This window comes from Hippopotamus amphibius, chromosome 4, assembly GCF_030028045.1.
Source record: "Hippopotamus amphibius kiboko isolate mHipAmp2 chromosome 4, mHipAmp2.hap2, whole genome shotgun sequence".
In the NCBI taxonomy this organism is placed as follows: Eukaryota; Metazoa; Chordata; class Mammalia; order Artiodactyla; family Hippopotamidae; genus Hippopotamus; species Hippopotamus amphibius.
In genome coordinates, this window is record NC_080189.1 from 75172260 (window position 1) to 75199131 (window position 26872).

The following is a 26872-nucleotide window of genomic DNA, read 5'->3' on the forward strand; positions in this document are numbered from 1 at the left end:
TCTTACTTCCAGGTGGCATTTTCAACATCTCTTCTTCATTCTCCATCACCACTAGACACAGACACACTGTCTTGGAATCTGACATTCAAGTTCCACACATAGTCAAGAAATGGTGCCCCTGGTACCAGTACTGAAGCTCAGGACACCAGAGCCCAAGTCCCAAACCCCTCCCTTCCTGCTGCCCTGGCCACCCCAATGGGCATCTCAATGGAGACTCAGGCTCACGGGCGCAGATTTTTTTTTAAATCCACTCTTCCCAGCCAGAGAGATTCCCTAAATTCCATCACAGAGCTCCTACACAGGCCACCGCTTTGCTGGGAGCAATCACACGAAGGGAGCTGGGATTAACATTCACACGAAACTTACAACAACATCCTCTCCTTTTGGTGGCCCTCCTGGGCCCTCAGATGCCAAAGTCACAATTTACACCCAGTCTTGCTCAGACCTCCCCCAGTCTTCCTGGCATTTGCTGGGGTATCCAGTAACGCCATTGGTGCTTGTTGGCAACTCTTACTCAGTTATTTGCTGATAACCTTTCATAATTTTTCACTAAGCCACTCAAATAAGACATATTTTTAAAATACTAACCCAATTTGTTCCTTTATAAAGGATTCTCTTAAGAAAATGTTGCAGCCATATTTCCTGAGACAGAAGAGAAAAATCTCTTTTAAGCTGAGCTAGGTAGCATTTAAGTTCTTGAAATTTGCTAATATCCAGGCAACTTCTTCACTACTTTTGGACGCTGGACTTCTACAACAGCTTTCCTGTAAAGAATATCAATACTGTAACAACACATATATATGATACCTCACAAAAGTTAACACAGTATTATATCATGTTACAGCTGAATAACATGAAGAACATGAGTCACGTTTCATCAATCAACTAAAAAACACTGAACAAAGACTGGGGAGTCCTGATCCTTTTCGTTGTTGAGCCTTTCCTCCAGTAAAAGCTGGTTAACTGCGCACCAGTGTCAAAGTCAGTTTGCACAGCATCCGAGAGGCCTCGTGGTAAAAATGGAGATTAGGGACTTCCCTAGTGGCACAGTGGTTGAGAATCTGCCTGCCAATGCAGGGGACACAGGTTCGATCCCTGGGCCGGGAAGGTCCCACATGCCACAGAGCAACTGAGCCCGTGAGTCACAACTACTGAAGCCCATGCACCTAGAGCCCATGCTCTGCAACAAGAGAAGTCACCCTACTGAGAAGCTCACACACCACAACGAAGAGTAGCCCCCACTTGCTGCAACTAGCCCGTGCACAGCAACGAAGACCCAATGCAGGCAATAAGTAAATAAATTTATTTAAAAAAATGGAGATTAGGTTCCTAAGGTAGGAAGTGCAGAGGGAGATTCCTGCTGGAAACTACCCAGGATGGAGAGCCAAGTTCTGCCAAGTGAAAGTCTACCAGCAGAGCCATAGTTAGCCTATCCATTACAATTTCCAAATCAGCATAACACCAGGATTCAAGGCAAAGCCAGTCAGCTGGAGCTTTGCAGATGTGGTCAAAATGGGAGTTTGTAAAGTATGAGTGACAGGGTTTTCCAGAACACTCTCTAATAATGCTGGGCTGTCAGAGGCCACCCCATAGACAGGCAGACGGCAGCATGGGGAAAAGCAGAAAGAAGGCACTGTGCCAGGGTCCACCACACAGGGGCCAGAATGAATCCACCCCACAGAGGAAGGATGGATTAAAGCCTAGAGGACTGGGTTCCAATCTTGACTGTCACTCACCAGTCATGTCGCCAGTTAGTCTGGATCTTAGCTTCCTTACTTCTAAAACAGGACAGACTCTCCTCCCTGCTGAATGTATAAGATGGCTTTCTGAAATAACCAAGATTGAATATGAGGGTGGGTCAAAAATTATCCACACTCCGGTTATATTAAAACTTATATAAATTCTACATCCAGAGTGTGGATAATTTTTGACTCACTCTTGTACATCAAAATGCCTGGCCAGACCAAGGTATACTGCACTGAATCCCACAGCCAGTTAGCAAATCTATCCCAAAATGTGCATCCTAAAGCCAGCTTTTTTAATTTTCTAGAACAAATGACTTCCAAGGCTCATTTTTCCTGTGATCATCTATCATTTAAACAGAAGCAATGCTTCCAAACCTCTTGAGGACAAAGATTCTAAATATGTAATATCTTACATTTTGGAAAACTGTGGTATGCAGTTTTCCAAAATCTCTCTAAAAACAATAAGCCCCTCTCCAAAAAGAGTCTGAAAGGTAAATAAGGGGGGAAAAATCAATGTCAGGGTTTTATGTCTACCCCTAAAAGTAGCTCTACCCACTCTTCAAAGATACTACCATGATGTCTCAAAAACTGACCATCAACTGAAACAGAAAATACATTTGTTAAGAGAGGTCAGGTCAGCTACTTTCTGTCACTGACTGGATGTACTCAATAGCCAGGACGCTCTACCATGTTCTGGGCAAACAGCAGGCCTTCAATGAACTCACGATGTGTCTAATGGATGCGCGAATAGCACAACCATCTATTTCCTGAAGACAGCGTAAAGAGTATCAACATACAATTTATAAACTATTAACAAAGCAGAGGGACTTCCCTGGTGGCACAGTGGTTAAGAACCCGTCTGCCAATTCAGGGGACACAGGTTCGATCCCTGGTCCGGGAAGAACCACATGGCATGGAGCAACTAAGCCCATGTGCCACAACTACTGAGCCTGTGCACTGCAACTACTGAAGCCTGTGCACCTAGAGCCCATACTCTGCAACGAGTAGCCACCGCACTGAAAAGCCCACACATAGCAATGAAAAGCAGCCCCCCGGTTGTTGCCTCATGCGGCAATGAAGACCCAACACAGCCAAAAATAAATAAAATTTTTAAAAAAATTAAAGAACAGAACAAAGCAGAATCTGCAGGATTGTAAGAGAACATCTACTGCCAGGAGCAATCCAAGTGAGCAAATCTAAGATTTAAACTGGAAAGGCTTGTAAGACATCTGTACTCAGGAAAGAATCCTGGTGGTCTGCTATTCAAGGACTAGGATATCTATAAATGTAGTTAAGCCCTCCTAAATATAGTTATCCATAGTTAGCCAAGAACTAAGTAAGCCCCAAAGAACAAATCCTTGCTAATCCCAAATAATAATCCTCATATTGACATAAATTATTCAATGTCTATCTCTACTGCATATAGGAAGAACCAAAATGCCACTGTTTAAAAAGTAGTACATCCTTTTCCTATTCCAAGTTCAAAGAAGAGCTGTACTACAATACTGGTCGACTTTGAGAGAAATGAAGCCGCCTGTGACTTTGGGACACGTGGTGGTCAAGGTCTAAGGGATTCAAAGCCCTGAGGATTTTATCTAAATTCCACCCCTCCTCCTTCTGTTCACTGGGGGTTGAGGTGGGATCTTTAAATGAGTAGCAAACTGGAAAACGAGGGCTTCATTAACAGAATTAATCTCACCCACACCTTGAAAGTAAAGATCCTTATTTTACTTATTGTGGTAATAACTTTAGCCCGTCTGTCATGGGCCAGTAAGTCCAAAATTTGCTGTGAAATGGTGGGAAGGCCCCAAGTGAATCAGCCCGACGAGTCTCTCCGTCCTGTACTGAGACGCGGTGCTGCTTTCACATTCTGCAAAAGCTGAACTCCAGACGCCCTTGAGACCCGCCGCATTCAGCTCAGCCCAGCTAGCGTGGGAGTCCACGCTCCGCAGTCGGACAGAGCGAGCCTCCCGGGCGCTGGCGGGTGCGGTGCTCAGGACCAGGGACAGAGGCACGACGCCTGGCAAGGCCTTGTTGAAGCCTAATCAAGAATGTTCGGAGGCAGTGACAGTTAATTATCTCAAAGTCTCTGAATTTCAAATAACACATAGGAATGATCATGCTTTAAATTCCTGTATCAGAATTTTAATCAATTCCCTAAGTGCTAATTACTTAATCCTTGGGCTTATGGACATTTTTTTCAGGAATACATTTCCAAGGAACCTTGTTTTTTTTGTTTGTTTTTGTTTTTATAAATAAGAGTATGAGGCTTCTCACAAGCATCATTTATAAAGGGAAAAAAGCAGAGGAACTAGAAAACAGAAATAAAAATCCTCCAGTGTCTTACAGAGGAAACACATCACAAATTCATGTATGGTCAGCAAATAACCAACAGAGATTGTAACACTATCTACTAATGTCCTGAAGATTCTAGGGTCATGGAGACTATAAGATATAATCAGTTCCAGCTGCATATCCCTGGGAAAATTCTGTGAACACTCATAACTTACTCTAAATAAAGTCTCTTTGCTTTATCTGTTTTGGTTTTTAATAAAAGAATAGTAGGAGAGCAGATTTCCTCAAGTTTCCTAACTGACCTAACTGAATTAGTAAGGTCACCAAAATTAAAAGGAAAATAGAGGAAAGTATTCAAATAGACTAAGACTAATGCCCTTAAATAATCAATAGCTCATATAATTCAATAAGAAAGGATAAAAAATTCCAATAGGAAAAAAATAAAAGTAACAGAAATGAGAATTCTTCAAAGAAGAAACACGAAAGGTCAATAAACCTATTTCAAAAGATGTAGTTCATTAGTAACCAAATAAATGTAAATTATAATGGTACAGGTTTATATGTCAAATTGTTTAATAAAAAAGAAAAAACCCTACTATCTACCATTGATGAGTGCATGAAGGAAAATACACATCACATAATACTGTTGGGAATATAAATGTAATGTCTCAGGAGGACAATTTTTCAATGTATGTCAAAAAACCTTTAAAATGTACATAACTTAAACAGAGTTATTAACATTTTTTATGCAATGATAAATATTATCCAAGGATAAATATATATAACAAATGTATTTGTTATAAATATTAACAATTGTGAAAAATGTTATTAATAAAAATTGGAAATAACCAAAATTTTCAAAATATGGGTTTGGCTAACAATACTGTAATACATCCAAAAGACATTGTAGAGAAGCATCAAATAGTATGGGAATATTTTGCTAAGAAAAATAAAGCCAATACAATAGTATATCTAAGATACTATATTTTTATTATAAATCATAGGAGAGAGAAAGTAATATGAAAAGATGTACTTCAAAATACTGACAGTAAATTTCACTTTTAAAAAAGCAGATCATTTACATCCAATAAAGAATATGAGTGGATATAAAAAGATATTGAAATTGAGGAAACATAATTGGCTAACATAAGTGAGCATCATCCAACTAGGAATTAAATAAAAGTAACAAATGAGCAAAGTTTGTGAAAAATAATATACAAGGCTAGAGGGTTATTGAAACAATACGCAGTCATTAAAACCATATTTATAAAAATGTTAACATCACGGAAAGTGCTCATTTTATGCAGTCAGTTTTAAACACATTACATATATTTAATTTTAACAATGTAAAAATAAATATTGTATACATTCACAGGAAAAAGAATGGAACAATATAAGACTAAACTTATAGTGTTATTTTTGGACAGTGTGATTTCTTTTGGGTTCCTTTACAAATATCTGTCTATTGAGTCTTAAATTCCTCGAACAATAATCAGAAGCTGTTGTGGCAACAAGGCAAGGGGTACATAATCCTAAGTTCGTGCAAAAGACAGGATCCCCTGAAGCACACAAAACTGGCATGCAGGCGTTCCTATTCATTTGAACACCAGAGTTCTGAAAACCACGTTATTTTTTAACACAATTATCAATATAAAGCATAATTTTATGAGACTGTCATGTCATCCAAGCTCAGCTCAACATGAGGTTTAACTTATATACCATTGTGTTGGAAAACCCACACTCCTCCTGTGCATCTCTCACACACTACAACCACACTCGCAACACTTCTGATGCCAGACGGGTGTGGGCCTCCCACTCACCAAGCAATTCTACACCAGCTGGGGATCCTACAATTCAATCAACCTGACACCACCTGGAGACGGCATCAGATCCCACAGGTTAAAGGCTCAATCCCACAAGACTGCTCTCCTCCCCTCCCCTCTCAGACACCAATCGCAAGTCCAGGTTGTCACCTGTGCTTCTGACCAACCAGCTATAGATTCGAGGTTCCCACAATCCCCTCCTTGGGTTCCATTAATTTGCCAGAGTGGCTCCCAGAACTCATGGAAACATTTTACTCACTAGATTACTGGTTTATTATAAAAAGTTGTAACTCAGGAGCAGTGAGATGGAAGCAATGCATAGGGCAAGGTATGGCGGGAAGGCACAGTTTCCACGCTCTCTGTGCAGTGCTCTCCCCAAATCTCTACGTGTTCACCCTGGAAGCCTCTGAACCCCAGCCTTTTGGGTTTTTATGGAGGTTTCATTAAATAGGCATGATTAAATCACTGGCCATTGGTAAACGGACTCAATCTCCCACTCTTGTCCCTTCCCCTGGAGATTTGGGGGTGGGCTGAAAGTTCCAGTCCTCTAATCACATGGCTGGTTCCCCTGGAAGCAGCCCCCATCCTTAGGTTACCTAGGTTACCTTCCCCAAAGTCACTCCATTAACCTAACAACAGACACCTTTACTGGGATATATATAGTTTTCATTATAAATCACAAAATCACAACCATAACAGTCACCCATTTCCTTCCTTCCCTCCTTCCTTCCTTCCTCCCTTCCTTCCTTCCTTCCTTCCTTCCTTCCTTCCTTCCTTCCTTCCTTCCTTCCTTCCTTCCACCAAGCCACACAGCTTGTGGGATCTTAGTTCCCCAACAAGGGATTGAACCCAGGCCCTCAACAGTGAAAGCGAGGAGTCCTAACCACTGCACGGCCAGAAAATTCCCAAAAGTCACCATTTTCAATGCACAGTTTGCTGAATTTTAGAAATTTATGCAGCTGTGCATTCACCACCACGATCAAGTTTTAGAATATTTTGTGTCACTCCCAAAAGTTCTCTCATTTTCTTCTGCAGTCAAGTCCAGCTCCCACTGCAGCCCAGACAACACTAAGCAATTCTCTATCTCTATAGCTTTGCCTTTTCTACAAGGTTCAATTAAATAAAAATCATACAACTTATAGCCTTTTATGTCTGGATATGTCCATCAATGTTGCATTTACCAGCAGTTCACTCCTTTTTAGTGCTAAATAGTATTCTATTGAATGGATACACCATAATTTGTTTATCCATTCATTGGGGTTGTTTCCTCATTTGGGCTACTATGAATAAGGCTGCTACCAACACTTACACACGGGTCTTTGCGTTGACACGTGTCTTCATTTCTTGGGTAGATACCTAGGAGTGGAATTGTTGGGTCATGTGGCGACTCTACATTTAACTTTTTGAGGAACCTCCTGTTTTCCAAACAGCCCCACTATTTTACATTCCCATCAGCAATATAAGAGGTTCCAGTTTCTCCACATTAATCATCTGATATTGTACTGGTACCCCACTGTGGTTTCAACTGGCATTTCCCTAATAATGAGGTATTGCCTTTTTTTACTCCAGCTCAACTGTAAGGTAAAAATAGCAGCTGTCATTTATGGAGAACCTATTATCCTCCACGGGCTTTTCCTACGAAATCTCATTCAACAGCCTAACAATTCTGGGAATTAGGCAGCTTGTGTACTTTCAAATGAGTAAACTAAGTGTTGGAGAGGTGAATTAACTCAGCCAAGAAAACACAAGAAGCAGGCAGAAAGTTGGGTTTGAATGAGGTCAGCCGGTTTCTAACGTCTGTGCACTTTCTCTGGCAGTGTACAGATGCTGCAGTTTCCTGTACCACAATAACTCATAATCCCATTCTTTGGAATGTCTGACACATCTCTCACAGGGAGTCAGAATGAGATTTATTTTAGGCATCATTTCACTGTGTAGAAGAAAACTAAAATGACAACTGAAACCACATGGAAGAGCCCATCTCCATCTCCTTTTATGGGTTATTAGAGATTACACTTCAGCTGTCTCAACTACCATGTACTGCATCGCTGAGAACAAAATTCAAACAAAGGTGCTCAGAATCGCTGACCCTCCACGAACAACCACAAACCAAAGCGACCCAAAGCCCATCTGGGAGGCAAACCATAAAACAACCCCTCTCACCCTCAGAAGAGAGTTCTTAGTTCTTACTAAAAATACTCAGAGGTGCAACTTTGAGGCACAAAACAACACGAAATGAATGCGTGGGCTGCAGCCAAAAGGGTTTATGTGACAAATTTTCCAAATGCCACAAAACATAATTCATTCAGAAACTGATGACTGGGAGATTTAATTAGAATGATCTGAAAGCAGTGATAACAGATGGAGATTGCAGTGCTACTGATATTTGCTGGCAACAAATGAATATAATCAACCTTGGTTATGGGCCCAATTCCAACAAAAGCACTAAAGAAGGACCAGACCTTCGATGCTCTCCCTAAGGGCCTAATCCAGGAAAGGCACCCCTTTCAACAGCACTGCCCAGAGTGCAAGAGCTGCAATGTGAAAAGGCCAACAGAGCCACTCTGCAACCGGGGGGTGGGGGGAGGAATCCTGCTTTAATGACCTCACGGGAAGTGAGCGAGAACCTGAGAAAGATCTGATGTTTCCAACCACATCACACAGCCCCCACAATGGGATAACAGATATATACTGGGCCTAGGTCTTGACCAGAGATCCAAAACGTAACCACCAGATAAAGGAGAAAATAGCAACTTCTCAACTTTTGTGGAGAGGAATGCCTAGAAAGATTAGTAAGAGCAGCAGCTCTGAGAGCAAAAATGCCAAAAAGAGTAGATAAGGATTTCCTAACTAAGGTTGTGTACTGCCCTCCCTATTTGACTTAAATTCTGGAAGGAAAGTGTGTGATGACATATAGGTTTCTAAACGTCTGGATTCTAACTGTAAGGAGGACAAGAGAGTGAAAAGAGCTAAGATTTGACTAAAACACGACTAAAGGCTGAACAAATGGTGGCTCCCCATGTTCGGAGGTGATGTGACCTACCCCTCACCCCGGGCCAAGAACCTGCAGCCCTTTCTTTGTCCCCTGCAAATCCCGTCCTGTTCTTCCCTGCAGCTTCGACTTACCAGTGCATCCCTACGTCAACCCCGCAGCACCTGCTACTCCTCCTTCAGGTCTCAACTTAAACAGGAAGTTCCTCCTCAATCTGAACCTACCAGGGAGGACTCTGCTGAACTGGCCACCCCAGTGCTGTCTGAGCCCCATGCGTGAATGTGCCGGACCCTCCTCTGTGGGTACAACGAGTGCAGCGCTTGGTGTTACCTGCTGCTTAACACATGCTCCCCGAGACAGAAGGGCGGGGACACATCGGTGTGACTCACACTTGGCCCTTGGATGCATAGAGTGCATGATATGTGAGTTTAAAGAGTGAAAGGAAGGCGCGCGCCCGGCGGTCCCCCGGATCTGTCTCTTGCTTCAACAGTGTTTGGACGGAACAGACCCAGGGACGCCCCTTGCTCCAGCCTCCAACTACCCTCCAACCTTTTTTCCAGTCGCAACGTTCGGAGTCGGCCACTCAGCTATCCTCAGTCACCGGGACCAGCCAACACCACTTTTTGAGCTTAGCTCCTTATTACCGATCAACCATGGCCTCCCAGATTCATCAGAATTATTCCACCGAGGTGGAGGCTGCCGTCAACCGCCTGTTCAACTTGCATCTGCAGGCCTCCTACACCTACCTCTCTCTGGGCTTCTATTTCGACCGCGACAATGTGGCTCTGGAGGGCGTGGGCCACTTTTTCCCCGAATTGGCCGAGGAGAAGCGCGAGGGCGCCGAGCGTCTCTTGAAAGTGCAAAACCAGCACGGTGGCCGCGCCTTCTTCCAGGACGTGAAGAAGCCATCTCAAGATGAATGGGGTAAAACCCAGGACGCTATGGAAGCCGCCATGCTCCTGGAGAAGAACCTGAACCAGGCCCTTTTGGATCTGCATGCCCTGGGTTCTGCCCGTGCAGACCCCCACCTCTGTGACTTCCTGGAGAATCACTTCCTAGATGAGGAGGTGAAACTCATCAAGAAGATGGGTGACCATCTGACCAACCTCTGCAGGCTGGGTGGTCCCCAGGCTGGGCTGGGCGAGTATCTCTTCGAAAGGCTCACTCTCAAGCACGAATAGGAGCCTCCGGAGCCCAGCGGCCTTGGAGGAGCCCCTCTGGTGTCAGGGCTGCTGCCTGAAGCCCCTCTCTGCAGCCATTAGGCAGCTTTTTAACCACCTGGACCCCTCTCCCAAGCCTTGGACCAAATGGAAACAATAAAGCTTTTTTCAGCAACTTAAAAAAAAAAAAAAAAAAAGAGTGAAAGGAAATATGCCCTGGGACTTCCCTGGTGGCACAGTGGTTAAGAATCTGCCTGCCAATGCAGGGGACACATGTTCAATCCCTGGTCCAGGAAGATCCCACATGCCACGGAGCAACTAAGCCCCTGCGCCACAACTACTGAGCCTGTGCTCTAGAGCCCACGAGCCACAACTACTGAGCCTGCGTGCTGCAACTACTGAAGCCCTAATGCCTAGAGCCCGTGCTTGGCAACAAGGGAAGCCACCGCACTGAGAAGCCCGCGCACCACAAGATTAGCCCCTGCTCGACACAACGAGAGAAAGCCCACGCGCAGCAACAAAGACCCAAAGCAGCCCAAAAAAAAGAAAAGAAAAAAGAAAGGAAATATGTCCTGAAACTGTCCAGGGCACGTGGTCTGAACGACCTGCTTGCCCACATCTGACAGTGGCTACACTCCACTGATTTCATGGGGACGTCACCTCTTGATGCTCTGTTTTGGGTGCCTCCTTACCTTTTCCCTTACTGAGGATGTGGGCTGGGGTGGGGTGTGGGTTCAGGAAAACACCTACAGGGAGGAGGACAGCAGAACTCAGGTCAAAAAGGAAAGCAATTCTTTAAGCACTGTAGACAGCCATGGCTTTCCACCCAATGCAACACATTTCTGGAAGAATGTCGGTCAATTTTATAGCTCTGTCTCCCAGCTCTGTCAGCTATCATTTCTAATAGCTGTCACTGTGTCCTGCTTTTTTAAAATCTGTGACAGAAATTGTTTTGTGTGGCTTTTTTTTTCTTAAGGGAATGGGGGGGGGGGTGTAGAGAGAGAAAAGGAAGACCGTGTGATGGTAAAAAAGCAAATGCAAGCAGGTAACAATTTCACTGGTGGACTCAGCTTCCTTTCTCACCATTTTCTACTCTGCAGGCCTGGCAAGGGCACGGTCCTGCAACGGTCATCTGCAGCCTATGCCAGTGGGCAGCTGTTTGGGAAACTGGGGCTCCCACGGCCTCACTCTGCATCTCTGCCTCCATCTGTCATTCAGAGCCCGATGTTTAGAATTTCCCCAACTGGCTTTCTGCTTTTGAGTTTGCTCTGCAGTTTCCCCAATTCTGACCTCATGTTCCCCACATTTCTCCAGCGTGGCCCTCTTGTAGGTGTCCTCAACATGACAAATGCCAGAATACAATGCTGTGCACGGTTCTCTACTGAGCCGGGGAACTTTTTCTACCTGCCGCCTGGCATCTTGACCCTGTGCCTGTAGGAACCTCATGCTAGCATCCCAGCAGAGAGCCTCCACTTCCTCTGGTCCCTCGGGCTTCTAGTTGGGAACAGCAGTACCACCCATGATGGCATGCCAGCCAACGCAGGCCAGGTCCTCCCCACCCGCCTGGCCAGTGAGCCTTGTCTGGGGCCAGGAGGTGAACAGCGAGCATGTGTGAGCTTGCCAGTGGTAACGGAGGGGATGAGGAAGACGAGGAGAGGCAGGTGGAGACCAGTGGGGACAGGAGAGGGGGGCCCCAGACTGGGCAGGACCAGGGCCACTCCTGCATCCCCAACAGCCCACACACACCCCAGGAGGCCGGGCTGGGCGCACTGCTGGCACTACATCTGCCTCCCTCCCTTCTCATGAGACTTTACAAGGCTCAGGTGGCTGCACAGGGCTCTGCAGAGGACAACCCAGAGGGACAGAGAGCAGCACACCAAGGCCTTGTTTGCAAATGTCCAGTGACTCTCCATTCATTGCACATTTCTTTTTCTCTTTTTTTCTCCTGCAGGTCGCAAACCTCTTCCTTCTGAATATAATTTTATACTATACAGGACTGCATTAGACAAACAAGCAAAAATGGTGGGGCTCAGAAAGCCTGGCCTGTACAGGTTTCCCCTGAAACCCTGAAAATGCCTCACTGACAGATTAAACTCCAGACAACCAGGGAAGGTCCTGCCTGGCCATGCCCCGCAATCCGCCAGACCTCTGGTCTTTGCCTCTCAGTAGCCACCTCCCATCCCCTGCCGTGCACCTGCCTCTAGACGGCAAGTGCCTGAAGGCAAGTCTAGAACGTCTCTATCTGCACCTGGAATGTTCTTCCCTGGAGTTCCCATTGTTTGCAGCCAGGCTCAATGTCTCTTGGATGAAAATTTCCTGAATTTTCAGCAAATGAGATGTTAGTTTTCTCCTTGGGGCTGTAAATTTTACGAAAATCATTAGCACGATGATTTTCATCTGCATTATCTTATTTGGTCCTAAAAATGTATGAGTGTGCAGGCAGCTGAGCCCAGAGGCATACTTAGTGTGGGGCAGGCTGTCCCATGCTGTGATCAGAGAGGACTGTCCGTCTTATGTCAGGGAGCCTGTGGCACCCACCAGGCAGCTGGTATGAGGCTGTCTCCAAGTGCCTGTGTTCTTTCCCTGTGGGGCCCACTCTTTCACACCCCTGCCCACCCACTGATGGGGTGGACTCCTCTCACAGACCAGGAGCCTCTGGAGTTTAGGGGTCCTTTCCATATCTGCCCTGCTACCTCCAGTGTCTGGCCCAGGGCAGGGGTTCAGGAAATGCTTTTGTGGAAATGCTCACATATCCTCTTCCTCCTCTGCCTGCTCAGAAGTTTTAATTTGATTTGACTAATACACTGCAGTTTGGACTCTGGCCCTGCTCACTTTCCAATTAAGACCAAGACAAGGACTTCCCTGGTTGGTGCAGTGGTTAAGAATTTGCCTGCCAATGCAAGGGACACGGGTTCAATTCCTGGTCAGGGAAGATCCCACATTCTGCGGAGCAACTAAGCCCGTGTGCCACAACTACTGACCTTGTGTGCTGCAACTACTGAAGCCCGTGTGCCTAGAGCCCATGCTCCACAACAAGAGAAGCCACCTCAATGAGAAGACTGTGCACCACAACAAAGAGTAGCCCACGCTTGCCACAACTGCAGCAAGACTGTGCACAGCAAGGAAGACCCAATGCAGCCAAAAAAACAAAACAAAACAAAAACAAAACAAAACCAGTTGTGTCTAAGAAGTTTGGAGGGTTAACAGAAACTCCAAGTAGCCAGAAGCTTGTGGAGGGAAGGGACTGGCCATTTTCTGACAGCAGACTGAATGTTGATGGTGAGTCAAAGACCTTTTAACCTAACCTGACTAATTCCCTAACTGGGAAGGGCTGTCAGGACCCTCTTCCGGAGCCAGCTGGGCCTGTGGGGAGAGAGGCTGCTCGCTCATAGTCAGTCTGTGTGCCCTGAGCACCCAAAGTGCTCAGCAAAGGCATGAAAGACAAGCCACACACCTCATTCAAGCCTCTCTCAGGTGAGGCAGCTCAGCTGGCCCTTCTGCTCACACATCATACCTGAGGATGCTTTCACCATGCAAAAACTGACGGACTTCCCTGGTGGTCCAGTGGCTAAGACTCCACACTTCCAATGCAGGGGACCTGGGTTCCATCCCTGGTCAGGGAACTAGATCCCACATGCCACAACTAAAAAAAAAGATCCTGGCGTGCCACAACTAAAGATCCCGCGCGTCGCAACGAAGACCTGGCACAGCCAAATAAATAAATATTTTAAAAACAAAAAAAGAAAGAAAGAAAATCGACACGAACCAAACCCAGCAGGGAACAACATTCAGGCCACCAGCTTTTGAGCAAGTAGAGGCATATTATAAGTCAGACAAAGTAACTTCACGTTCGAGTTTTTGGGAAGATAATGTACAACACCCCAACAACACTTTTCTTTCTGAGAACAGAAGCCCAAACTCTGGGCCAGGCTTCAGCAAACTCAAGCATCAGCCCCACAACCACCTGAATGAGTGAGGATACACTGTGTTTTGTTCAACATCGCCCTGGGTGCCAGGAAAGATACAGAGCAAAGAAGCCCAGTCAGTGCCTAGACCACAGTTACCTGCCATCGATAGGTCACACGAACGTAACCAATTACAGATCGACCGCAAATAAAACGCTGACTCCACTCATATCCTCTTCCTTTAGATGCAGACAATAACATGTAACTCACTGAGGGTATCATAAAGATTCTATGAGCGAATGTGTGTAAAAGCATGAAAATGGGACTACTGCCCTTTCCCTGGCCGTCAACAAACAACCACCTTCCTATATCTCTCAGGTCTTTTCACTCCAACTACTCCAAATTATTTAATGAAAATCCAACTCCCAAACTACCCACAAAACTTCATTCTCCAAAAACCCACTTAGTAAGTACTAGTAAGTGCTAACTGCCACGCCAGGTGCTGCGGGTGGCATAGATGGATCAGGGCCATCCCCTGCCCACACCCTTCATTCTCTTGCCCACACCCTTCTCCACAAGCCAACTAGGAGGTCGAGAGCTCTGCTTGGGAAACTGCAGGTCCGAGCAGGAAGGCTCACAGAGCCAGACCCAAACGCCCAACCCCTGTCCAGCTCAGTCATGCCAAGCTGCCCTCTGACAAACCCCCACATGGCAGGACCCTGGGCTTCAAGATACCTGTCTTCACCAGCTGACATGGCAGAGAACTTTTACTGCTGATCCACTCTGGAGACTATGTCTCCACCTCACTGGGAAAGTGCTTCTAGAACAGGAAACATTGCGAAGTCTATTCCTATAGACCAGAAAGAGCAGGTGCTGCTCACCAATCCTGCCCCCATGCTCTCTGCACTCTGGACAACTACATGTGTCCTGCTTGGGACTGAATTCTCTAACCAAGCTACTCCCTCCAGTCCCTCTCCAAATCCAGGCGAAGATTTAGCCAAGGTCCTTCCAGCATCCAAAGTATTACAAAGATGCAACGTTTAAGTTCAGCAACCCAAAATAGACAATACATTTGGGTCCTTTTCTAACTAAATGCTCGAGTATCTTCTCAAAAACAGCATCTGAATACAAGTCTCTCCCACCAGGCTGCACCCAAACCACATACAACAAATCAGCCTACAATCCAAAGCCTTGTGATTCCATGGCCCAGCTCAGAATCACTGTAAACCAGGACCTTTCATGGCTTAAGAGCAAACATAATAATCTATTAATGCAAACTTGCAAAACAGCAAAAGACAGTCACTTGCCCAAGAGTTTCATGGGGCACTGTAATAACAAAAAGCTAGGAACGGGACTTCCCGTGTGGTCCAGTAAAGGATCTGTCCTGCAATGCAGGGGACGCAGGTTCAACCCCTGGTTGGAGAACTAAGATCCCATGTGCCGAGGGGCAACTAAGCCCGCACACCACCACTACTGAGCCCACATGCCTCAAGTAAAGAGCCCCAGTGCTGCAAACTACAGAGCCCATGCGCTCTGGAGCCCACATGCCACAACTGGAGAAGAGAAAACCCGCATGCCACAACTAGAGAGAAGCCCGCACTCCACAACAAAGATTCAGTGTGCCCCGATGAAGACCTAATGTAGCAGAAAATAAAATTAATTAATTAATTAAACTAAATAAATACTAAAAAAAAAGCTAGAAACTTCCTAAATGTTCATCAAAAGAGAGCGGATTCAGAGAGTCACGATCATTCATATAAAGGAACACTCTGCAGTTCTAAAGGGAATGCAGGTCTGCACATGCCAGCATGGAAATAGTTCCAAGAAATATCTCTAATGAGAAGAAGAAGAAATAAGACGCAGAACACTGTGTATAATATGATCCCATCTGTGTACTTTTAACAAAGTATCTAGCATATAAATTTTTTAAAAATTCAGAGGGCAGCAAAAGAAACCTAACAGTAGCTACCTCTGCAGAGAATCTAATGGGGAGGGAGAGGGGCCTTCATGTTCGGTTTCATACCCCCTTTTAACCGTATACATGAATTCATTTTGTTTTCAAAACCATCAAATCAATTGTCTATGAAAATAGATAAGATGAAACATAGATGAAATCCCCAGATAATTTAAGAATGCCATTTCAGGGACTACCCTGGTGGTCCCATAGTTAAGAATCTGCCTGCCAATGCAGGGGACACGGGTTTGATCCTGGGTCCGGGAAGATTCCACATGCTGGGAGCAACTAAGCCCATAAGCCACAACTACTAAGCCTGCGCTCTAGAGCCTGATAGCCGCAACTACTGAGCCCATATGCCACTACTACTGAAGCCCACACACCATAGAGCCCACGCACCTAGCACGCATGCTCTGCAACAAGAACAGCCACTGCAATGAGAAGCCAGTGCACTGCAATGATAGTAGCTCCGGCTCGCCACAACTAGAGAAAGCCCGCATACAGCAATGAAGACCCAGCACACACACACACAAAACAACCAGAATGCCATATCAGTTAATACCACCACTTTTTAAAAGGTTCCAGACTGAATTCAGTTTCTCCCTATTCATCCCTCTCTGTGCATCCTTAAAACAAAACTAGTGAGCCCTGAAACGGCCAAATGTGAGTCAGAAAGGCAGAGAAAAAAAGGCTCTAATTCACAACTGGAAAATCAGCTGTTCATGAACAAGGGTCACAGCCCACTCAGACCAGGTTCTCCCCTAACAGACTGTGGAATTCGAAGGGGGACAGCTGCCCTGGGCACGCCGCCTTGGTCCTGGGACAGTGGTGCTCAGAAGCAGGGTCAACAAATGGACATAAAACTGCACACATACAGCCCCCACATGGTGGAGCAGCTACTGAAAAGAACGCTGATGAATGAGCACAGGTACAGCCCAACTTAGATCACATTTCAAAAGTCTATTTCTAACAATAAATGCTGGAGAGGGTGTGGCGAAAAGAGCACCCTCCTGCAATGTTGGTGGGAATGTAAGTTGCTACAGCCACTATGGAAAACAGTTTGGAGGTTCCTTAAAAAACTAAAAATGGAACTACCATATGACCCAGCAATCCCACTACCGGGCATATACCCAGAGAAAACCATAATCCAAAAAGAAACACGGACTACAATGTTCATTGCAGCACTATTTACAATAGCCAGGACATGGAAGCAACCTAAATGCCCACCAACAGATGAATGGATAAAGAAGATGTGGTACATATATACAATGGAATATTACTCGGCCATAAAAAGGAATGAAATTGAGTTATTTGTAGTGAGATGGATGGACCTAGAGTCTGTCATACAGACCGAAGTAAGCCAGAAAGAGAAAAACAAATACCGTACGCTAACATATATATGGAATCTAAAAAAAATGGTACTGATGAACCCAGTGACAGGGCAAGAATAAAGATGCAGATGTGGAGAACAGACTTGAGAACATGGTGGGTGGGGGGTGGGGGGCAAAGGGGGAGCTATGATGAAGTGAGAGAGTGGCATTGACGTACCTACACTACCAAATGTAAAATAGATAGCTAGTGGGAAGTTGCTGCATGACATAGGGAGATCAACTTGATGATGGGTGATGACTTAGAGAGCTGGGATAGGGAGGGTGGGAGGGAGTCGTGGAAGGGAGCAGATATGGGGATATATGTATAAATACAGCTGATTCACTTTGGTGTACAGCAAAAACTGGCACAACAGTGTAAAGCAATTATATTCCAATAAAGAGCTTAAAAAAAAGTCTATTTCTAAACTGATGATTTAGAATTTAGGACCCATTCTCTCACAGAAATAATGGTATTCACATGGCTAAATTCCCTTGCTAGCCAACCAATTTCTTCTTAGCTCCTAAAATAAACGAACTTCCCTTCTGTCCTTGTGATTGATGCAGAACTGTCTGCGGGGAACCCTGTCCGTGCTCCCTCAGCTCACCTCCCAGCATGAGTGAAGCACCCCGCACCAGTACAGCGCTGGAGGTTCATCAGCCCAGAGGACCAGCTCTCTTTCAGATTTGACCTGCTGCCCAGCCCCACACCGACCTGAGGCAGAGGTTGAAAAAGAGAGATCTGGGGAAGCCCAGCTGAAGTTAACTGATCCCTCCAGACACTGGAAAGGTCCTTGCCTCCACTGTGGATTCAACATTGAAAGCTCACTACTGATTTCCCTGCCAAGATGCGCCTGGACAGAGTCCATGCCGTCGCCACACAGCTTTGTCCTATTTATCTTTGTGTCTGACTTTGATCTCAAAAAAGGTTTGAGGAGACTACAGAGATAAACACCCATCAAAAACACACAGCAGGGACTTTCCTGGTGACGCAGTGGTTAAGAATCCACCTGCCAATGCCCATGCGCAGCATCAAAGACCCAATGCAGCCAAAAAATAAACTAATTAATAAATGAATTCATTAATTAAAAAAAAGAAACTCTAATAAAAACAAAACAAAAACATGGCAGAGACTTCCCTGGTTGCCCAGTGGTTAAGAATCCGCCTGCCAATGCAGGGGACATGGGTTCGATCCCTGGTCCAGGAAGATCCCACATGCCATGAAGCAACTAAGCCCATGTGCCATAACTACTGAGCCTGTGCTCTAGAGCCCACGAGCCACAACTACTGAGCCCACGTGCTGCAACTACTGAAGCCTGTGCACCTAGAGCCCATGCTCGTCAATAAGAGATGGCACTGCAATGAGAAGCTTATGCACCACAATGAAGAGTAGCCCCTGCTCGCCACAACTAGAGAAAGCCTGCACTCAGTGACGAAGTCCCAACATAGCCAATAAATAAGTAAATAAATAAATAAATTTATTTTAAAAAAACACCAAAAGCAAATGTATCAAAAAAAATAAATAAACTGGACCACATCAAAATTTAAAACTGTTATGCTGCGAACGATACCATCAAGAAAGTAAAATGGCAGCCCACAGAATGGGAGAAAATATTTGCCAGGCCTACAGCTGATAATCAACTTGTATAAAGAAGTCTTAAAACTCAACAATAAAAAGACAACTCATCAAAAATGGGCAAAGGGGACCTCCCTGGTGACACAGTGGTTAAGAATCTGCCTGCCAATGCAGGGGACATGGGTTCAAGCTCTGGTCTGGGAAGATCCCATATGCCGAGAAGCAACTAAGCCCTTGCACCACAACTACTGAGCCTGTGCTCTCTAGAGCCCATGAGCCACAACTACTGAGCCCACGTGCTGCAACTACCAAAGCCCGTGAGCCTAGAGCCTGTGCTCCACAACAAGAAAAACCACCACAGTGAGAAGCCCGTGCAATGAAATGAAAAGTAGCCCCCACTCTCTGCGAATAGAGAAAGCCCGTGTGCAGCAACGAAGACCCAACGCATCCAATAAATAAATTAAAAAAAATTTTAAAAATGAGCAAAGGAATGACTGCTAATGGCTACAGGGTTTCTTTTTGGGATGATGACAATATTCATAGACTGACTGTAGCAATAAACTTGCACAATCTGTGAATGTTAAAAACCACTGATTTGCTCACTTTAAATGCGTGAATTGCGTGTATGTGGATTATAATTCAATAAAATTGTTCTTCTTTAAATGGGCAATTATTTGAATAGACATTTCTCCAAGGAAGATACACAGATGGCCAATAAGCACATAAAAAGATGCTCAACATCAGTGGTTTAAGGAAATGCAAGTCAAAAATCATGAGACACCCCTTCACACTCACTAGGATGACTATGATAAAAAAGACAATTACAAGTGTTGACGAGGATGTGGAGAAACCAGAGCCCTTGTACACTGCTTCTGAGAATATAAAATAATGCAGCCACTCTGAAAAATCGTCTGGCTGATTTTCAAAAGGCTAAACAGTTAGCATATGACTCAGCAATTTCATTCCCAGGTATACACTCAACAGAGATTAAAACATACATCCACATAAAAAAGTGTACATAAATGTTCATAGCAGCGTTATTCATAACAGCCAAAAAGTGGAAACAATTCAAAAGTACATCAACTGATGAATAAGTACTTTGACCTATTCCTGGACAGAAAAAGAGGAATGAAGTACTAATACATGTTATAACAGGGAAGAAGCCAGTCACAGAAGACCCCATATTGGATGACTCCACTTATATAATATGTCCATAATGAGTAAATTTAGCGACAGAAAGTAGATGAGCAGTTGCTTAGGGCTGGGCATGGGGTGGGGCAGAATGGGGAGTGACTGCTAATGGGTATGGGGTTTCTTTCATGAGGTAAAAGTTATTGTAAAATTAGATCATGGTAATGGTTACATAACCCTGTGAGTATACTAGAATATATTGACTTGTACAATTTAAGCAGTCAAAGTGTATGGAATGTGAATTATATCTCAAACTGTTTTTAAAAAATACAAGAAAAACCAGCATGTATTCATTTGTGTTAATTTTTTAAATTTATTTATTTATGGCTGCACTGGGTCTTAGTTGTGGCATGAGGGATCTTCATTGTGGCATGCAGGATCTTTCCTTGCAGCATACGGGCTTCCCTCTAGTTGTGGTATGGTGGTTCCAGAGTGCGTGGGCTCTTTAAGTTTGCAGCACGCAGGTTCTCTAGTTGAGGCACACAGGCTCACTAGTTGTAGTGTTCAGGCTTAGTTGTCCCATGACATGTGGGATCTTAGTTCCCTGACAAGGGATCGAATCCAAGTCCCCTGCATTGGAAGGCAGATTCTTTACCACTGGACCACCAGGGAAGTTCTGTTTGTGTTAATTTCTAAGATATATTTTTTAAAAAAATGACAGCTGAGCAAAACAGAAACAAGAAGAAAATATCAACATGATGAAACTGGAATGAAATACATACACAAAATAACACAGTGTTGGTGGTTTGGGGCCACGTGGCTGGTGGAGGAAGGAGGTGGGCCCCCAGCTTCCAGAGGCCAAGGCAGACAGAAAGAAACATGGTCAGCCACAACATCCCAGCATCCATCAGATGGAAAAAAGTTCAGAGAACAGTCATCTTTCTAATATTGGAATGTTCTTCCCAAGAAGAACACAGTGTGACTGGCATGAAAGAGAGTTCAGGGTTCCAGGGAGGACGTCCCCAGAGAGGAACTGGAACTGACAAATGTCATCTGACGTTAAACTCTGGAAAATTTCATTGTTGAGGATTCCTACAGAGCTGGTGGAGAACTTGGGAACTCAGCCACACATTCCAAACAAACCAAGTTAATGAAAACATGAGGCCATTTTGAACTCAAGGAGAAACAAAAAAGTTGTACAATAAACCATGTCAAATACTAGTATTCTACACGGCTCAACAGTCAGCAAAATTTAAATAGTCATAATAATGAGGATCTGAGTAGGGATTTAATCGAATATTGTATACGTATTATGTCATACCTATATTGCTATAACCAAACATACTAAGAGGACAGAAGAAGAGAGACTGAATAGATAATGTCCAACACTGCTGAGTCTAGAGCTCAAAGTATATGTGTATTATTTTAAAACCTGGAGGCAAATATTAAAAAAACCAGCTAAAAAAGTTGAACAACGTTGCCTTTCAGAAGCAAACCACCATAAGCTGTGGCATGAGGGGGGCTGTTCTTCTTAGTTTTAAGCTCTGACACTATTAAACTTTGCCATTGATATGCATATGTTACTTTCTTAAAAATAAAAAAATAATAAAATAAAAATAAAGATAAAAATAAAACAGCTACATACAGGAAACATCATTTATAGTTAATATAAGGCTGTGAACACGGCTTCTATCAAAGCAGGTACCAGATGAGACCAGGTGAGAGGAATCCCGGTGCTGGGGTGAAGGAGCTTGCCCGCCCGCAAGCGCCTGGATGGGGCCTCTCCTGGTGTCCCCCCAGCCCCGGTCCAGCTGATGTACAGGGGTGCAGTCCACACTGTGTCTGTCCCTGCTCCCGCTGTCTTGCTGGGTGGACATAGCTGACTTCACCCAGAGATAAATGCAGGTATGAAGACACCCTAGTGTGACTGGAAAATAGGACAGACATGACTGCAGCTGGAGTCCCAGCTTGTGGGCCACACTGGTTACACGTCCGACAGAGCTCGTGGGTGCTGCGCTGTGCCCAAGCACCGCCTGCTCCCATTCTGGTTCAAAGGCCCCTGAGAAGACCCCACCCGGGTTTGTGACAGCTCTACCACGGGGCGGGGATTAAGGCTCTTGTGTTTAAAAATTAGCCCACAAATGAACATAGAGTCACTCCCAGGGAGTTCACCAGGCTGAGAATGGTTATACAAAGAGAACATATACAGAAAAGGGAAAGGCAGGCAAGAAGCTGCGGCAACGCTGAACTAAGCCTAAATTCAACATGGAATCCCAGAGCAGGAAAACACACAAACAGGAAAATTAGTGAAATTCAAATAAAGCCGGAAGTTTAATTAACAGTAACATTATCAATGCAGGTTTGGGTTTTGCTTTTTGTTTTTTGGTTTTTGTTTTTAGCAAATATAGTGTGGCAATAGCAGAGGTTAAATTAGTGGAAAATGGGTAAGAGGTATACAGGAACTCCACATTAGCTCTGTCACTTTTCTATAAATCTAAAATTTTCTCAAAGTTAAAAGTGGACGAAAAATATACAAACATGTTGTGCCCAAGACAAACAAACAACGACGACAACAAAACTGAATGAAGGCTCCTGGCTTTTAAACACGAAGAGCAGAGGCAGGCGGGACGGGGAAGGGCTGCAGCGGGATGACCATCCCTCACAGCCCTGCCCTGAGGATGACGGCCTTTATCCTGAGGGTGAGGGGAAGCCTCTGGGACACGGGCTGACGGGCAGGTGTCGGTGTGCAGATGCGTGAACCACGTGAGCACGGAAGTGAGTGGAGAGCCAGCTCTCCTGACCCACATTGTGCCAGGTGTCCAGGGTGGCAGAAGGCTGGGCGATGCATAATCCCTGTGACCTGGATTTCAGCAGCCCCAGGTCAGCAGTAAGGACGTGGGGGCAGCTGGCACAGCTCTAGGAAGCAGAGCTGGATATTGGTGCACTGGATATTATTCCAGTCCTCTCAGCTAACGCCTACTAACGTCCAACGTCAAACCCTGCCCCCGCTCTGAGGCTGGGGAGGAACACACAAGACACTCCAGGGATTTCATAAACAGAATCCCATAAGACCACGGTCACCCCGTCCCCCACGAGGCATGAAGGGGAGGAGGGGCGCCCAGGTGACCTCTGAGGCTCCTTCTAACTGTGATGACATGTGGAGTACTGAGGCAGGACATTTTGGCTAATTTTATAGTGAAGTCCTGTTCTTCTGCGACATTTAAGTGCAAGGATCAATCATTTAAACTTAAGGCTCTACATACCAATAAGTTCTGTCAGCTTCTCGGGAGTTACAGAACCATGTAAACTCGAGAAACTGCAAGAAAATGCCTTTAAAGAGACCTCCGAACACACAGAACTAAGCGCACCAATCATTTGAGCCCTTACTGGAAGCTGAGTTGAGAATGGTCATCTCCAACTAGCCACTCATGGATGTGTTTTGTTTGACCCACAGCAGTTTTTTGGTTTGTCTGTTTGTTTTCCAACACAGCACTGCACGGTTTATTCTGTTTTCTTTCGTTTCCATATTTGTCATTCCATCCTTTGACAGTGAGAAACTTGACTCTCATTATTTACAATGTATTTACTAATTTACTTAACCCTAGAAGACACAGAAAGCATTTTGAGAATTGCTAATCCATATGTCTTATGAGAAAGAAGTCTACTCAATATTTGTTCACAGCTCTTTTTTCCCTTTAGCCGGAAAAAGGCATTTAGTCCAAATGCTGTGTACAAAAGTTACTTGAGGTAGTTCCTTTCCAGCCCCTTCTGCTCAAGGATTTTAATCATCTCCTTGACTCCAAATCTCCAATCTGTGCTTGTCACAGCTGGCTTTTGAAGTCCAGAGCCCCTTAGGGGGGGCCAGAGTGACTGAGACCCATAGCAGTTTTAAGACAAGAAAATTTTACAGAAAAAGCTAGATTTCCAGCTTTTTGTGAAAAATCCAAAGACCTGTCAACAATCACCTAGACCTTGAGCGGTACCTACTCTCTACCACCTTCCTTCCCATCACTTGGGATGAGATGAAGCTGCAAGTAAATGAAATGAGGAAAAGCCGGCAAATATCATGGGTTCTGCAATCGATACTACAAGATAATGGAAAACCAGCATCTCTTGGTAACCAACAAAATCTACAATCTTTGAAGGGAGAGAGGAGCAACTTGTTTTATCACCATTTATGTCTTGGAACAGCCTGGAGTGACCACAGTGGGACTGGCCACCAGGAGACACAGGGCCTGGTGTAGGCACTAGAGGAGGTTCACGTGCGGTCCTGATTGGAAGGGAGAAGGCCCATCTGAGAGGTTTTGCCAGCAGACAATGGATGGTCCAGGCAGCTGGAGATCAGGTGTTCCAAACGGACCCTAAACTACCTAAAGACTTGATTAAAGGAGCCAGGACTAGCTCATCATAAACCATCCCCAAGCATTACAACCACCAGGCTCTTCGGGCAAATGCCCATTTATGTAGACGTCATGAGACAAGAAGGTTAGCACCCTTTACCATCTGTCCTTCCCTCAAGGTAAGTGGCCCCCAGGTCAGGCATCCATACTCCACGGAATAGCAGACTTGGTGATATGGCTTAATTTCTACCAAGATCCCCAAATCTGTGATGTGTCTGGACAAAAGCTGAGGAAGGCCGTGACCCTCAAACATCACTTTTGCAACTGGGACAGAACCAGGGCTCTGCGTCCTTAGAGACCTTCTCACTTTTCCCACCCTTAGAAACAGTCTGCTCCACCTTCACATCCTGCCCAGGGTGACTAGTAGGAGCAGGGTTGCACTAGCTGATACTCTGCACTGAATACTCACCCTGAGGACAAAACAAAAGGAGGAAGCACCTGCTGATGCGTGTAAGGCTTTATCTATTTCCTTCACCCCCAACACTACATTCTAAACAGACATACATCCAACTATATGCAGAACACTTTGCCTGCTTTCCAGACAAGAGAATGTGGAGCTATTCTAAAACCCCACCCCCTTCTTAAAAAGAAGTCCATATATTCTTAAAAAGAAGTCCAGACAAGAGAATGTGGAGCTATTCTAAAACCCCACCCCCACACTTAAAAAGAAGCCTCCACTCCCATCCTTTCTGAAGGAAAAAATGGAACTCTCAAATCAGGAAAAGGCTCATTTTCACCCACTCCCATCAGGGTAACTGCAGGGACTAACTGTCCTGACCAGGAAAACAGCCCCTGGCTTGTCCACATCAAGACTGGGATGCTTTCCAGGATGCTCCCAGAGCCCAGGTCCCTGAGGACCACAGGGCTGGGATCAAGGGGGCCAGAACAGCCAAGCAGAATGAAGGAGGACACCAAAAAACACCGTGCTTGGGAGAAGGCACAGCATTAATGATGAACTCCTGGCAGCATCCCACTTCCTATCATTGCGTAACTCAGCCATCAGAATCAAAGGTCCAACCCAACACCAGCCGAGAGACCAATCAACCTGGCGTGAGAGCTGGGACAAAGGGGTGGACTGTCAACCTGCCTCCGAGAGGACATCTGCCAACACCAGTGCACGCGCACACGTGCTAGTGTCTTAAATCTCGTGTCTCAAAAGTATATTTTTGTTCAAGTAAGCAAGCATATTTGACCCTGTCGTCATAATCACTGCTGGAGGAAGTACAAATGTAGTTTAAAAAGTAAACTTTCTGAAAGTCAGTCTGGTAAGACATATCAGATGCCTTTAAATCTGTCAATAGGGACTTCCCTGGCAGTCCAGTGGTTAAGACATTGCCTTCCAATGCAGGGGGTGCAGGTTCAATCCCTGGCTGGGGAGCTAAGATCCCACACACCTTGCTGCAGAAAAACCAAAACATAAAATAGAAGCAATATTGTAACAAATTCAATAAAGATTTTAAAAATGGTTTACCTCATTCTTTTTACAAAATCTGTCAATAAGATCTGGTCTGGTTATCCCATTTCTAAAAATCTATCTTTAAAAAAATCCAAAAATGCACAAAAATGCTTATCCTATGATTCTTAAAACACAGGAAAATGGGGAACAAGCTAAATATTCAGCATCAGGAGAGTGGATGAGTCAATCAATAGCCACATCATACAATATCATACAGCTCCTACAATGTTTACAGGTAATTTAAAATGGAACAGCAGAGCTCATGACAGGAGAATACAAAGCTTTATACACATTATGATCACTGTATGAAGAATGCAAAGAGGATGGCTGGAAGGAAAACGTCATTCGACATTGACGGCTCCTGTCTTGGTGAACTATGAGACATGGTTTTGTTTCTTTGTGTATTTCTCTACTTTAAAATTATTCCATGATTAGAATGCATTAGTTTTATTTTCATAATAAATATAGCCATGTTTTAACCATGAAGTTTGAAAGATTGCATTGGCTTGAGGCATCAGGACAGGCTTCCTGGAGGAGGCTGTATTTGAAATGAGAACAGAAAGACAAGGAGAGAGGGCATTCCCGGAGGAGGGAACAGCACCACCAGAAGCAAAGGGACAGATTCTTCTGTGAAAACACTGAGCACTCCAGTTTGGTTGGCAAATTACCTACAAATTTCCTAGTGGGCTGAAACAGCACAAGATGTGTTCTGTGCCAAATCAGATTCTGAGCACTCCGCATATCTCAAAGGTCCACTTTCCCATCCAAGAGAATGTCTAAGTGCACAAAAATAAATGGAGAAGGGAGGTCTTATTCCTTCTTCCCAAGGGAAATCCCAAGTGGGGAGGGGTCTACAAGGTGGAGGAAGAGGGTGTGCTTTCCCTTTGGTACAGGAGGAAGGCAAACAGAAACACAGTGAAGGAGGGAATGGAAGCTGGAGCAGGAGGACAATACGAAGTGGGTGCTGAGCAGATAAAGGGTGGAGGGGTGGAGAGGTGGAGGCACAGTGCTGGGAGCCAGGTCAGAGACCAGCGACATGGAAGAAAGGCCATGGGAGGACCCGCTGCA

At 44.9% G+C, this 26872-nt stretch overlaps 2 protein-coding genes across 6 annotated transcripts in view; one reads left to right on the top strand and one right to left on the bottom strand.

Annotated features, from left to right (window-relative positions):
- Positions 1-26872, bottom strand: part of VOPP1 (VOPP1 WW domain binding protein) — a 220613-nt gene that overhangs the window by 79392 nt on the left and 114349 nt on the right. The gene's annotated exons all lie outside the window — the stretch shown is intronic.
- LOC130852188 (ferritin light chain-like) lies at positions 9377-10122 on the top strand. The gene has a single exon (XM_057732991.1). The coding sequence runs from the start codon at positions 9509-9511 to the stop codon at positions 10034-10036; it is 528 nt and encodes a 175-aa protein (XP_057588974.1). The 5' UTR covers positions 9377-9508; the 3' UTR covers positions 10037-10122.